Source organism: Mauremys reevesii, linkage group 23 (genome assembly GCF_016161935.1).
Source record: "Mauremys reevesii isolate NIE-2019 linkage group 23, ASM1616193v1, whole genome shotgun sequence".
Lineage (NCBI taxonomy): Eukaryota > Metazoa > Chordata > Testudines > Geoemydidae > Mauremys > Mauremys reevesii.
In genome coordinates, this window is record NC_052645.1 from 13,966,133 (window position 1) to 13,980,885 (window position 14,753).

At 44.8% G+C, this 14,753-nt stretch overlaps 1 protein-coding gene across 1 annotated transcript in view; it reads right to left on the reverse strand.

Moving 5' to 3' along the window:
* ARID1A (AT-rich interaction domain 1A) overlaps positions 1-14,753 on the reverse strand; it is a 78,683-nt gene that overhangs the window by 15,394 nt on the left and 48,536 nt on the right. The window contains exons 5-12 of the mRNA XM_039511189.1: positions 11,161-11,401; positions 10,592-10,681; positions 9,692-9,859; positions 8,709-9,024; positions 6,792-6,937; positions 6,594-6,703; positions 1,206-1,415; positions 351-558 (exon numbers count right to left, since the gene is read on the reverse strand). Of these exons, the coding sequence (XP_039367123.1) occupies positions 351-558; positions 1,206-1,415; positions 6,594-6,703; positions 6,792-6,937; positions 8,709-9,024; positions 9,692-9,859; positions 10,592-10,681; positions 11,161-11,401 (1,489 nt within the window). The remainder of the gene's footprint in view (positions 1-350; positions 559-1,205; positions 1,416-6,593; positions 6,704-6,791; positions 6,938-8,708; positions 9,025-9,691; positions 9,860-10,591; positions 10,682-11,160; positions 11,402-14,753) is intronic.

The window sequence follows — 14,753 nt, forward strand, 5'->3', positions numbered from 1 at the left end:
CATCAGCCTGCCACACCCCATATGTCCCTCATTCTCAGCATGAGGCAGATGCAGACCAATGGACACTCCTACTGAAGGAGTTCTGGTCCTGGGCACATGGACAACATTTGCACCCATCATGACACCCATAGGGATGAGCACTCAAAGAAGATACATACACTACAAGGAATACGCTACTCACTGTTCTATTCACTTACATGTGGAGCTCATTAAAAGCCTTAATTTGAATGCATCTGATATTGTCGTGAGAATTTCCATTTTACAGTAGGAATGTGGGTGACCTCGGAGAGGAATTTAAATCCAACTTGCTGCAGAATAGATGGGATCTTCTCTGTAGTCTTTATACTCACCTGGAGATGGGGGCTGTATCTTGGGCTGGGACTTCTTTGAATCAGCAGCCGCAAAGATGTCTGGGGGCGGGTCTTCGCCTCGTTCAATCTTGCACTCAAAGGCATAGAGACATTGGATGTACTGCTTCTTCAAAGAACTAGCTGCGCTGCTAGAGGTGCCCACGTTAAGATTGGTAGCTAGCTCACGCCATTTCTTGTTTTTGTTGACCTAAACAACCGAAAAAGGGTCCAGAACATAAAATTCAAGCCATTTCCCCTTTCCAGGAGACCCCCGCCCCAGGGTGAGACAGAGCCACATTTTCCAGCTAGATACTAGCTAAATATGTAGCAATCATAACAGCTACACAGTTGGGCTGAAACTGTGGATCAAAACCAAAACAGTAAGCCTCCCCTTCGCCCACCTGGAGGGCGGGGGGAAAAGGAGTCTCAGAGATGGATAACAACAAGCAGCAAACTGAAGTAAACATGAGTCCAGCAGGCAGCCCACATGCACCAACACTAATAAGTGATGAAAACATAGCGAGCATCATTGCTGTTCTTGGGCTGGATGAGGAAAAGCACGAGCTGGAGCTCAGTGCTGTCAGAATACTCGGAACAGGAGCAACTACCTTGAGCATTGCAATTAGATCCACTTAATTCAAGTATACTGGATTTTATAAATAAGATATTAATGCTATTTTACAAGTTCCAGACTCAATTTAAATCAGAAGAACTCAATTAGCAAATCAAGTTAAGCTTGAATCCTGTTGCCCATACAACACTTGAGATTGAGACAGATGCTGATATGCATACAAACGTATAGCCATCTCACTTGAGTCACAGTCGTGATGGCTTTCACAGCTTCTGGTCACCCACCTGAGTCAGTCCTCCAATCTCCTTTACAGAGATATAGAGCCGGTAAAGGTCTAGGGGTTTCCTGCCCACTGCTGGGAGGTTGGTCATGCCCATTGCCTTCTCTTCAGTGAAGGCTAGGTAGCGATCTACCCAAATCTTCCTCTCCGGCTCACCACCAAGCTCATACAATTTGGTAATCTTCTCATTGGTGGTAGTAGAGGAACTGGACTTCTAGAATAAGGAGAAAGCAGATCTCAAAATGGAGGAGCAAGTGAGCCAAGAAATTTAAACAGGTCAAGTTCAGGCCAGGTTCATCATCTTATAAAGTACAAAAAAACTGGAAAGGATAAAATTCTGCAGTTGTATTAGGAGCAGCCATACATCAGCCCAAAGGTGAAATGCACACGTCTCAGTATGAGGTTGGTGTAGACGGACAGTTGACACAGAGCTTTTATGGAAAACACCACTGAGAATCACAATGACCACACTTCAAAAGATGAAGTTAGTCCACCCGTAGGAAGGCTGCAGAAGGTAGGTAAGTTTCCTCCAGACATCAGAATAGTTTTTGTGGTGAGCGGAAGAGGGACGGACAAGGGGATACAATCTTTCTTCTAAACAAGAGACTGACTTACCCGTAATTTTGCTTCTCTGAAGAGACCTTGTAGGATATTCTTATTACTGGGAGGGGGAGGGGGGAGCCTTTGTTCCTTAGCACAAGAAATGGGGAACTCCCTTAGCTCTTAAGGTTTTCTGCTCCCCAAGGACAGCACTAACAGGATAAGGGAAAGCCAGACTCCCTGCTAGCCATCACACCCTGCCAACGATAAACACCGCCCTCCAAACTTTTCAGTCAATCCATTTTCTAATTACTCTAGTGGAAGCTCCTAGGATACATTACTACAAATGTACCAAGGATCAAAAATATGCCCCAAAGAAAAGTAAGACTAGGTGTAAGGTTTTAAATTAAACCACCAAATTCTAATAGGAAGTGGACGGGTGAGGAATCCTACAAGAGATTCTCTTCCCTTCATAATTTTCCCTCCCTAATGATTCAATCTGCAGAATTTGCCACAAGTTGCAACAATGCCATTAATGCCAAAATTGGTGGAAATTTCTGTCTTCCCCTGCCAGCATTTGCTGCTTTTTATTCATAAATATAAAAGGAAGATGCCTCTTAAAAAATACTACACCAGACAACCTTCAAATTTGCAGAAGGAGATCACAATTAAAACTTCCTGATGTAAAATAATTAGTCAACTGAAAATAAGGGGTATCCTGAATTAAAGACTGTATTGAAGCTAAGTGGAAGGAAGGGAGTTTGGCCTCTATCTTGGAAACAGAGTCTGGGGTAGAATCTCCCCGACGGGAGCTCTATTCTGGAGGCTGAATCCAAGCAATAACGTGCAAGTCTGCAGAATGAGGACTGTGTAGCTACTCTACAGCTGTCAACAATTAAATTTGAGGCAGACTGTGGTGACAACCTTGTCTTGGATCAAAGGAGCTTTTACAAAGTCTTCTAGTTCCAGGCCAGCCAGGTCATAAGAGCAATCAGGTATCCATGTAGATGTGGCCCCACTGGTCACAACATCGCCTAGAAAACTGTCATCAAAAGAAACAGAATTGGGTGGATTTTTTTTTTTAGGGGCGCTAGTCTGCTCCAGGTAGAGCCTGAGACATCCTACGCTGGACCATTTGAGGTGGCATATATGGAAATGTGCCTCTCTGGGATGGGCATGCCGATGTGAGGGAAATGGTGATAGGGCAATAAGTTCATTAAGATGGAACTCAAAACACCACTTAGGAGCAATCTGGGATGAGTCTGCAGCACCACTTTGATCCCCCTTATACCAGGTTTTACAGGGATAATCTCTAGAGCACTTGGTGGTAGAAGTCACTGCCACCAGTAAATGACCTTTCACGAAGGAAATTTAAGCTCCCATGGTTCATAAGGAGTGTTCATCAGCTTTGACAACACCACGATAAAGTCCCACAACACAAAGGGCTTTTTAATGGTTTTTTTGTTTTTTTCTAGTATCAATCCTTATGGGAGTCCGACAAAGAGCTGCAAAGACACTGGTTTACCTTTGACTAAGTCTGGATAAGCTAGACACACCTGGGTGGAGTCAGACAGACACGTGACAAAGGTAGCCAAGCATTTTTTGCACAAGGCAAGTAAGAGGACTTGCATCAGCCCATATCCATCATCCCATCAAACCTTTTGCCCATGGAATTGTAGGGCTTTCTGGCATAAGACTAATCAGAGATGCCAGGAGAACACAAGCCACCTGCAAGAGACACCATGACTATGCATTGCTATCTTGTCAAGTGTTCGGTGACTAACGACCAGTTAGCTGTCTGTTTGGAGGTGGGTAGTAGCAGTCTACCTAAACAATGATTGCAGGACCAAAGCAGCTATCCCATCTGGAAGCTTCTGCCAAATAATAGTGCCTTGTAAATTCATGGACCAAGCTCCCTGTAGCAGTCTTAAAGATTTCAGAAATCGGGAAAGTCTTCAAACAGGCAGCAGAGGCTGTGAGAGCTCTAATGTGGCTAGGTGGACCTCACCTGGCTAACTCTGAATGTGTCTTTATACACTTGGAGACTCTCTCAGATAACCTCTTGGAGGATATTGTCTAACCCTCTCTGCCAGGGACAAAAAAACCAAACAGTCCAGGGGCATTCCTATAACATCAAGTGTGCAAAATTTAGCTTCCCTTGACAATGAGTGAGGTTTGGGGAAGAACACTTGGAAATAAATCAGTTGGTTCACATGAAATTTTGAAAGAACTTGGGTTGAGGTTTGAGTGTGATCCTGTACTTATGAAAAACACTGTATACAATAGTCCCTGCCATGAGGGCCTGAATCTCCTCTGCCTGTTGAGTTGATGTAACAGGCACTAAAAAAGGCAGTCTTCCTAGATAAGTGGTGAAGAGAACAAGTTGCTACGGGCTCAAAGTGGGATTCATCAACTATGCTAATAAATGAGTTCCCCAATCTGGGGACAAACAAAAAGGTGGCCCTCAAGGAGCCTTACTGCTGCAGCATGGACAAAATACAGTATGGCCCTGGATAAGGCGGCAAGGAGTCAAGAGTCTAAAAATAAGACACCAACCTCCTTTCCTCTTAGGGATGGCAAAATAGTTGGAATAAAAAAACCCTGCTCCTGAATTCTGAACTCTTGCATTGCTCCAAGTGGCAGAAGGAAGTCCACTTCTTGTTTTAATAGTATCATATGAGAAAGAGCCCTGCAAAAGGATGGGGAAAGGCGGTAGGGCCAGAAAGTGACTGGACAGAATACCCCTTGTTAATTTCTAGGATCCAGTGATCCAAGCTGATCAGAGTCCAGGCTTCCCCAAAAAAGGCAGCTGCCAAAGTTAGGGATGGGTAGAAGTGCAGAGATCCTTTGGAGGTTCTGCCAGCTCTTGACCCACCGACTGGTGGACAACAGACTGCAGCAGCAGAGGAAAAGGCAGAGGATCATCATTGGAACCTCTGCTTCTTTATCAGCAGCTCTGACGTCCTTTGAAGGCTGGTAATAGGAGGGGCCAGAAGAATGCTGCCTGAAAAATCTGTGGTTTCACTGCTTCCTTCTTGTGGGTGGAACACAGAGGCCCAGGGAGGGTAGCGTCACCCTGGAGTCCTTTAAGGAATGGAATCTGTCTTTGAACTAAAGCACTTGTTGCCCTTAAAGGGAGGATCCTCAGTTGCTGTTTGGACCGCCCCAGGCTGGAGCCAGGATGATCGTCTCACACCCACCAATGTGCTCACAGAACGTGCTGCTGCACAGGACACATCCAGTGCAGCCTATAAGGATGTGTGGGCTATCAGCTGTCCTTCAGACATGCTCTTTAGCTCCTCTGTGTTCCTGGAAGTAGCACGTCCACAAACTGAGACAGCCAGTTCCAACTGAAATAACGGTATTAGACAGAAGCATCTGGAGCATGTGGGGGCTGGTAGATGAAAATTTTGCATCTGAACAGACTCAGACTGGACCTCCCTGGGTGTGGATTTGGGAGTTCCCTATTGCTTCAATATCTCTTGGACCGCAGCTACTACAAGCAAACCTGGTACTGGATGGGAACAAAGATATTCAAAATCTCTTGGAAGTGACTAAGTGTGGATGTAGCCAAAACGGACGCTGGTGTGTGCCACAGGTTTTTTGCAGGTTCCAACAGTCCCTCCTTTATAGGCATGGAGAGCCTACCGGGCATGGATGGGTGCAAGATGTCCAGCAGTCTGGGAGCCTGCACCATTTCCAGAGGTATATCGAAAGCAGGAGTCGACAGCCTTTCAGAAGTGCTGTGCCGAGTCTTCATTTATTCATTCTAATTTAAAGGTTTCACGTGCCAGTCATACATTTTAACGTTTTTAGGTCTCTTTCGGTAAGTCTATAATATATACCTAAACTATTGTTGTATGTAAAGGAAATAAGGTTTTTAAAATGTTTAAGAAACTTCATTTAAAATTAAATTAAAATGCAGAGCCTCCCGGACCGGTGGCCAGGACCCGGGCAGCGTGAGTGCCACTGAAAATCAGCTCGCGTGCCATAGGTTGCCTACCCCTGATCTAAAGTCTCTGCCATGCGCCTGAGGCGGTCCTAGAATGCCTTGAAGCCATCAGCTGAAGACGACGCTGAGAAGAGAATTAGGAGACTGCGACGGGAACAAGTTGTTCTGCTCTTTGTAAAACACCTTCCTCCTCCTCCTGCCTTTCCAGGATCTGAGGCTAGCTGACATGGCTATGTTGGTTTAGATCGTCTCCAACTCTATTAGCAATAAAACAGACTCTCTCCCATTTCTTAAGTGACTGCTCTACAGAACCAAGGGGAGAGAGTGGCATCCGTGCAACAGATAATTTTGAGGGAGAGGGTAGGGTAAAGTAAAGTAAAGTAATCTTCTTGGGGCAGAGACCATGTCATCTATGTGTTTGTACAATGCCCATGCAATGGGACCCTGACTCCGACTTTCCAGGTCTTTAAGCACTACTATAATATTAATATACAATAATAAGGGAGAGTAAGTGGCACACACAATCAATCAGAGCCTTTCCCAAAGCATTCTACACCAAAATCTCAGATACAGTTGTTTAAATTATGATCTAACGTACTGCACACAAAAAGGACATTCACCTCACTAGCCGTATTTGACCCAGTGGTGCAACATTTCAGAAGCAGCACATAACAGATTACAAGGATAAGTTTACTGATGGAGGTTGGGGGAGCAAGGTGTACTAGCAAGCCTTCAGGGACCATTTAAATTTAAATACAGTCTGAAAATACTCAGGCAGTAAATAGAGTTACATTATTAAATGGAGGTTTTGAACAGACGATCAATTAAAACCAGTGCATGAAGGTCGTATTCTCACATTTCCTATCACCTGGGAAGGTAACAGGAATACACATGCTTTACCTTTGATTTGGATTCTGTTTTTGGCGTCCCATCTGCCTTATTGTTCATTTTAGTTGCAGGCGTTAATTTGACATCCCCAAGGCCCATCATCTCAGGACTTGCTGCCATCCCTAGAAGATTAAACAGAATCTTCAAACACTGCATTTCAGTTCAGTATCATGAAATCCAATGCCCTCCTTGGGGTTAGCGCTGGCTTACCTGCCGAGTTGTTGGCCATATTCCCACTCATAGGATATGGAGGACCCTGGGGGTTTATCATGCCAGCCATACTGTTAATTCCTTGTCCATAAGGAGCTCCAGTTCCCATCATCCCCCCTTGGTTCATGTTGGGATAGCCAGGAGGCCTGAAAACAGGATAGAGCGAGCAGAAGTACATTTTCAATATCAAGCATTAAGATTTGTATTCTGCTACAGTGGGCTTTGCTAACGGAGGCTTTCCTGCAGTTGAACCATGAAATGGAAGTGATGATTGGTTCCATGAGAACACACTTTTCCACCAAAACTGACCTAGGATGAAGTCTACAAGAGCACCTAAGTGACTTTAAAGCCAGAGTGCTTGTCTACACTGTGCCACAACACGGACACTACAGGGGTGTGAACTGCAGAGTACACTGAAGTGCTGCACTCTAACTGCTCCATGCGGACACTGCTGGGACGAACTAGTAGTCCCCTTTCAAATGGGACTATGTTAACACAAAGTAAATTCCTTTTAGTTGGCACCAGGAGCGTCCACACGGGGCAGTTCGGGTACATCTACACAGTAGTAAAAGACACATGGCATGGCTGCAGCTGGGCTAGGCGGGTGGGGCTAAAAATCGCTGTCTGTATGTTTGGGCTCAGGCTGGAGCCCGAGCTCTAGGATCCTCCCCCCTCGCAGAGTCCCAGAGCTCAGGCTCCAATTCAAGCCCAAACCATTTTTCAGCCCTAGAACCTGAGCCCTGTGGACCTAAGTCAGTGGACCTGGGTCAGCCACAGGTATATTATCTCTGTGCACTCAGAGCACAACACATCCCCAGAGCCCTAACTGCGGCAGTGTAGACATAGTCTTAGTCTCACTGAAAGTGAATGAGACTTAAGCACCAAAATACGTCAACCAATTCTGAAAATGAAACTTCCAACGCTTTTGAAAGTTTTCCCCCTAATCTTGCTCCGTTGCACTCCGTCGCAGGTGTTAAGTTACCTGCCAAAGGAGATGGAACTCTCAGATCTGGAATGTCATTGTAAGTGTTGCTGCTCCTGATGTCCAAGCAGAAAGTACACTGCTCTAGTCTAGTCTAACCACTGCTCTCTCTCCTTTTTGCTATATCAGATATACCCAAAAGCACCACACCTAAATACCAACTCAAACTCACATTCCAATAGAAGAGGCATCTCTATCTTTACATCTGTGGTTGGGGACTATTAATCCAACAGCTGCACAATCAGGTGATAGGCCTTGTCATAAACAGAAATGGGAGACTGGAATATTTTTTCAGATCTCATTGATATGCAAGACAAACCAGCAAACTTCTACTCTGCAGAGGCAACTCAACTTATGTGTGAATTCATTGCTCTCATGACTACCCTGGTTGACCTCTGTATGCAACCTCCACCTGATTTTACAGCCATCCTACTCTTTCCTGCAGACTCCAATAATGAATTCCAGATCTCCCGCCTCAGGTCTGCTGCTCATCAAGACCCCAACAGGAAAAGGTGAACTGCACTGGACACAACTTGGGTCTAAACGGCTCGACTCAAAAAACACACACACACAGCTGGAATCATGGCCTGCCAGATTTACTGGCTCTTCCAGGCACACTGCATCTTGTTCTCACCTGTGCAACAGCCCCAGAAACCAAAACTGCATGGATCTCAAAGAACAACAGACTTTCTTTGTACACACAAAGAAGCCACATAACATTGCTAATTGCGTAGTGATTCAAATACACTTCTCCGCTCCTAACTTCTCCAGGTTGATTGAAGAACTGCTCTTCTGCAGGCATTGTAAGGAAACCTGTGTTCAGGGTTTCCCAACTTTGATTTGTTTCAAAACACATCCTAGTCTGAAGTCATAGGACATACTATGTGAAAGGGTTGAAAGCAAGAACAGAGACATAGGGCAGCCTCATTTCTTACCTGTTCTGGATGGAGTTGGCAGCAGCATGCATGGCAGCAGCAGCTGCTTCTTGTGCTTTCCGGTTCATGCCACCTGGTGGTGGGCACATCCCTGTCCCCACCTGGGGAGGCATATTTGCCATGTTGGGTCCATAGGGCCTGTTCCCTATGGCTGCATGGCTCATCCTTCCTGGGGGAAGCCCAGTATAGGGTTGCACACCAGTCTGACCATGCATCTGGCTCCCTGCTCCCATTGGGTTTATACTTCCCCCCATTCCTGGGCTGGGGTAGTTGGCATTAGGCATAGCATTATAGTTTGGCTGTCTGGGATAACCTCCTGCAGAGAGAAGAGCAGGGAGAAAGAGCACATTCAACTATTTAATTTGTGACTCAGAAGTCTTCAAATCTGAAGTTGTTTTAAAATCACTAATAAAAGAGCACAAGGGACATGGGTGAATTTTAGCACCTCAACTCAGTTAATTGACCTGGTTATAATACACATAAAATAGGTCTAAAAACACAATCCAGCAACAACATCAATTCAAAGGCAGTACGACCCTCCCCTGAGCACATCACAGCACACAATGAGCCAAATGGCCCAGGACAAGACGGCAAGGTCACAGTTAAAAGTGCCATAAGACGTACAACTCCTGTCAAGTTTCCCCCCTCTGAAGTTAACTGAATTAGCAGCAGTTTGGAGGCACAATCATGTAATGTTTTTTCAAACCAGGAGGGGAATTCTGTAGCAGAAGTACTTTAATCCTTAAAGCCATCTGTCTTACCCTTGTTCCCAAGCGACACACACAAAGCATGCTCCCTTTCATGGCAGGAAAGGGTTTCAGATGCTGCTGCATGATCCGCACATTTTAAACCAGTCCAAATAAATGCAATTTGTCAAAGGCAAAAAAAGACTACAGGGGATATGGGCCATTTTTCCTGCCCACATGTTTACTTAGTAGAGCTCCATCAGTTTCCCATTCTATCCGATTGGTTCATGTCCTTACCTTGAGGACCATACTGACCCCCCTGGGGTCCATAGCTTCCCAGTGAATTCTGCTGATAAGCTCCCATCCCAGCATGCATCTGTCCTCCAGAAGACTGACGGGGAGATAAGGCGGAGCCAGGCTGAGGGGAGCTGTACTGAGGCATCTGAGGATTCCTCTGCATGTAACCTGATAAATGAGACATTCAAATGAGAGTGTTATTCATTCAAATCGTTGGTACTACTGCACACACAAACATCCCTGGGCTCCAGGAACACACACAAACATTCTAATGACACAACCCCGACAGATTTTTTTTTTTTAAAACAATTGCCATTTAAAAAAAAGTCAACTGTATGTGCCAAAAGATTCCACATCTACTGCCTACGCTAACTCAGGAAAAACTGAGCATGTCATGGCACTTGTAGTGAGTTAGCTAATGTTGCTTTTTTAGTGGGGACCATTGTACTACATAGGCCTGCAGCCATAAAGAGAGACGTTCCTACTCATGTGTCCATCTTCCAGTGAACCTGTTCCCTTTTATGGAGCACAAAGGGAGAACTGTTGTAAACATCCTACATTTTGAAGTTTAAGGTTATGATTCCTGGAAATGCAGCATTCACAGACATTTGTTTTAAAAGCTGCAGGGAACATCTTAATCGAAGTAAAATCTCTAGGGCAAGCAACAGGCAACCTTATTGCAATGTGCTCTGAACCCTTATTGAGTTGAAAGAGCTGCTCCAGCTTTACAAATGGTGGCCTAGCCCACGAAGTCTGCCTCACGTGGAAGAGGCTTGTTTCAAAGCTTGCACAGTCCAGACAATCTTTATTATTTATATATCCTGCTTTACATTTAGAAGTCTACTCTTAAAACTTAGAACCCTTAACACCACACACACACACACACGCTCATACCCCTACCTCGATCTTGGACTATGCTTGACTGATTCATGGAAGGATGCATGATACTGTCCGAATGGCCACTAGGTGGTCGGGGTGGCATCTGATTGCCTGCACCATGGATACAAAAGCATTAGCCACAAGAAGCACAGACACAAGAAAATGCAGAATACCTAGAAATGGCTGGTAGAGACTTAGGCTCATAGCGTTAAACAACAGGGCAGCAACAAAATCCAAGGGGAGGTGGCGGGAGGGGTTAAGCCAACCAAAGGAAGTGTCGGAGGAGGCGAACACACAGTTAAATTAGTCTATTCCATGTAAAACAATTAACATGTTACTAGTTTGCAAGCCAACAGACCGCAGCTACTCTGCTAGATACCTTCTTTCATACATTTAAAAATCTCCTCCTCCAAGTTGTAGCCTTATTTTTAAGGCAATTAAATGATCATGAGACCCCCCCAGAGTCAGAAAGCAGGGCTGCTCTTGGTAAACCTCTCTTTAAAACTGCCCATTTTAATTCACTGAGTCCAGGCTCTTCAGCTGCACAGAGCAGTCAACAGCGGATCCACAGATACACTGAATACTTTTACCTGGTACTGCAGCAGGTGAGAGTGGACCAGAACGCGACTGAGCAACACTAGCAGGAGAACCAACGGGGGAAGGGGAGGGTCCTCTAATTCCTGGGAGGTGAGGCGAGGTATGCGGAGAGAAAGGAGACTGAGCTGGGTTACTCTGTTCTCCTTGACTGCTTGAAATCCCTGACGTGCTTACTCCAGGACTCAGGGCTCCTTCTGTACCCATGGGTAGATCATCTATTGAACCAGACAGATCCTGTAGTGCACAGAAAAGCGGATCAGACAAAAACAATTAAGAGGCAGAGAAACTGTTCTCCTGCACACCACCAGCAAAGAGAAGTGTCTGTTACAGAATTCACTGCATTCTGCTCCTAGGCAAACTACAAACAAATAGAAAAATCAATCAAACCAGCTCATGTTATTGTCAATTATGAAGGCTGTAGCTCAAACCTAGTTAACTGACAAATGCATCTTACTCTGTCCTCCCGCCCCCAAATCCAGAAGTTCCCCAGCTGTGGTCTGTGGAGTGCTAACTGGTGGTCCAGAAAGCTAGTTGGTCACATGGGTGCCAATTCTCCAATGTGTTTCAGCTGCTAAGTTGCATTCAAAGAGGATAAAAATAAAAATAATTTCCTATATAAGCAAGTGACGTAGTTGCCACAGGCGTGTATATGACTGCAAACGGGAGAAGAGGTTGTCTATGTGATGACTAGGTGAAGGGAAGTGGTCCATGACAGAAGAGTGGCTCACCCTTTGAAAGAGTCTGAGAACTCCTGCCTAACCTCAGTCCACTCTGAGACCTCAGATGGGCTGAGGAGCTTCTTACTTGAGAAAAAAAAAAAACACAAAAACTAAAATACAGATTTAAAAGAAAACCATGAAACATTTCCCACTTCCCTTTCTTCACAGCAACTGGAAATTAGCCATTTCTTTCAACAGCATTAAGTTTCAGGCATTATTGAAGGCAAGAACAGAGAAGGCTCTCCCCTACTGCACACTTCCACCTTGAACCAGGAGACAGTCGTCTTGTCTGAACTCGCTTCCATGCCCTAAATTGGCACAACAGTTGCTGGAAAATTGCAGCCCGTGAACAATCGGTAAATTGTCTGGATACTGCACGTGTGGGTGGGTAGGGGAACCTTGTATTTTCTACACATGGCTATTATTCAAGTACCTTGGTACTTGCAAAAACCCACGTGCGAAGACAGTCCCTGCCATTAAGAGATTAAGCTCTATGTTAAAAAAAAAACCCACCACCACACACGACCTATCATATTGGGAAGAGCTGGGGGAGACAATATATGGCGATGTGCTCCCCATCTCTCTCTCTCTCTCTCACATATTCATTCCCCACCCACCTGTCCACCATTAGTAACTCCCTCTTTGCAGAAACTCAAAGAAAGTATAAGGATTCTGACCCTACCAGAAATCTTATTTTCCTTACTTCTAAAATATAAACCTAAGGTTTATAATTAAAAGGTTTCAGATTTTTTTATTCTTTATGTAGGAACTGTTGCTTCCTGAATTTGTTAATATAAAGTGCAGCACCGTAACAGTTTAATGAACAAAAACGGTGCAGGTTTTTCCTCGATCTGGTTCTTATTTCTTATCCAGCATGAGACTAATTTTAAGTAGCTTTTCTTTTTTTTTGAATGATAGTTTAACTATTTTTGTAGGAAATACAGAAGTAGAGTCTTAGTATGTATTTGGATGAAGAGAGAGGCTTGAAAAACCAGTTTTAGGAGGACATTGCATACAGAAGAGGAAGTATGAAGAAAGGCCCAGAAGTGGGAAAAACAAATGAACAGTGCTTTGCAGCTGGCATCACTGAAAGAGCAGAAGATGATGCTGATGATTTAGGAATAGGCCACATTTTAGCCTACACTTCACATTTACTTTGAAAAAAGGACAGACATCAAGTTAGCTTTGCTCTGTACGTACCTCTGGCCTAAACCAGTGCACATTATACTTTGCATCTTTTAGGAGGAGCCATGTGACCATAATATCCTAATCTGATTTACCACGACTGTGCTAAAAACATGTTTGCATCTTTCCATAGACATCTTGACTTTGAGGACAGCTAGTTTTATAGTATTATAGTATGTGTAATAGCAGGTGTACAGCAGCATGGACAATCTGGCTTTCCATGATTAGGGACAACAGAATACCAAGGTAATTGGACTTGTGGTTAAAGCACTAGATGGTACTTGTAAGGTCTGGATTCAAGCCCCTGCTCTACTACAGACATCCTGAGAGATCTTGGGGTAGGTCACTGTCTTTTGCTCCGTTCCCCTCATTTGCGAAGTGTGGATACGATTACATCCACACTTCACTGGGATGTTGCAAAGATACATTCTACAGTAATGGATGGCGGGGACAAAGGGGAGCTCACAGGAGCTAGGAGGAATGGGCAGCAGCCCTAGACAGAAGGAGACAAGAAGTTGGAAAGCAAACTGGGAAACTAAAAACGGCAACTCTGATACCTGTCCGAAATGGTCAGCGATAGATGTGGAGGGATCAGTCAGGTACCCAAGTGGGAGACACGTTCACTGGGGTCTAGCTTATCACTAAACAGACCCCTGTGGATGTTTTTCCATAACAGACACGATCCATTTCGAACAGCAATTATTTCAGGGGAAGTTCTGCGGCCTGTGTTATGTTTGCGGGAGGTCAGATTCGAACACAGTGGTCCCTTCAGGTCTTGCAGTCCACAAATCTCTGGCCAGATCAGCACTTCGTCAGAAAGCATTGCCTGAATAAGCATTAAAACCAGCTTGGGCCAATCTGTTTGAACACAACCACTTAGCTGACCAGCATGAATAGGGCCAAACCACGTTTTAAAATAAGAATTCAGAAAACAGTCAGGACACAATTGCTAAACGTGACTTAGACAGTTTGGTCCCATCCTCACTGGCTGGGCTATACCATTGTCAACACAGTTCAGAGAACCCCAGTGCAGACAGGGCCTCAGACCTGAAGTTCTACAAAGTTATCAGACGCAAACAAGAGGCCTTGTCACTGTAGAACACCTGCTTGTCGGCATGTCCCCTTCCTCAGGCTGAATACGCAGCACTTCCCTGAACGTTCAGGAAAAGGGAAACCTGAAGGCACAAGTCAAGAGTGAAGAGATTCCTGTCTATGCTAGAAGATGGTTAGGGTAGGTCACGCTTGGAGACTGGGTAGGCAGAGAAATCATTCTGTGTTTAAAATGGGTGCGTATAGGTGGGAGGGGGTATATGAACAGAGTCCCATGCTGCCCGCTCTTGCACCACTGCAATTTCCACTGATTTTAATGGCACATTTCAGATGGAAATGTCAATCCAATCCTTTGTTAGCATGACCTAAGGCCCACTATTCTCAACCGTTTACCACCACTTCCTTTGTATTAAGACGATGTCTTGCAAGGCTGTCTCAGTAATATTTCTGCTTTTCTTTTTATTTCAAGCAAAGATAGGATCGTTCAGAAAAATCCTAAAAACAAAAGTTTACAAGATCCAATGACTTCCCCGTCTCTCTACTGATCAGTCTCAGTATGGTTGATGGCACAAAGCTTCCAGTCTAAACAAAATACAACTCCTGTCTCTCCAGAGAAGGCCTGAAGACAGTAC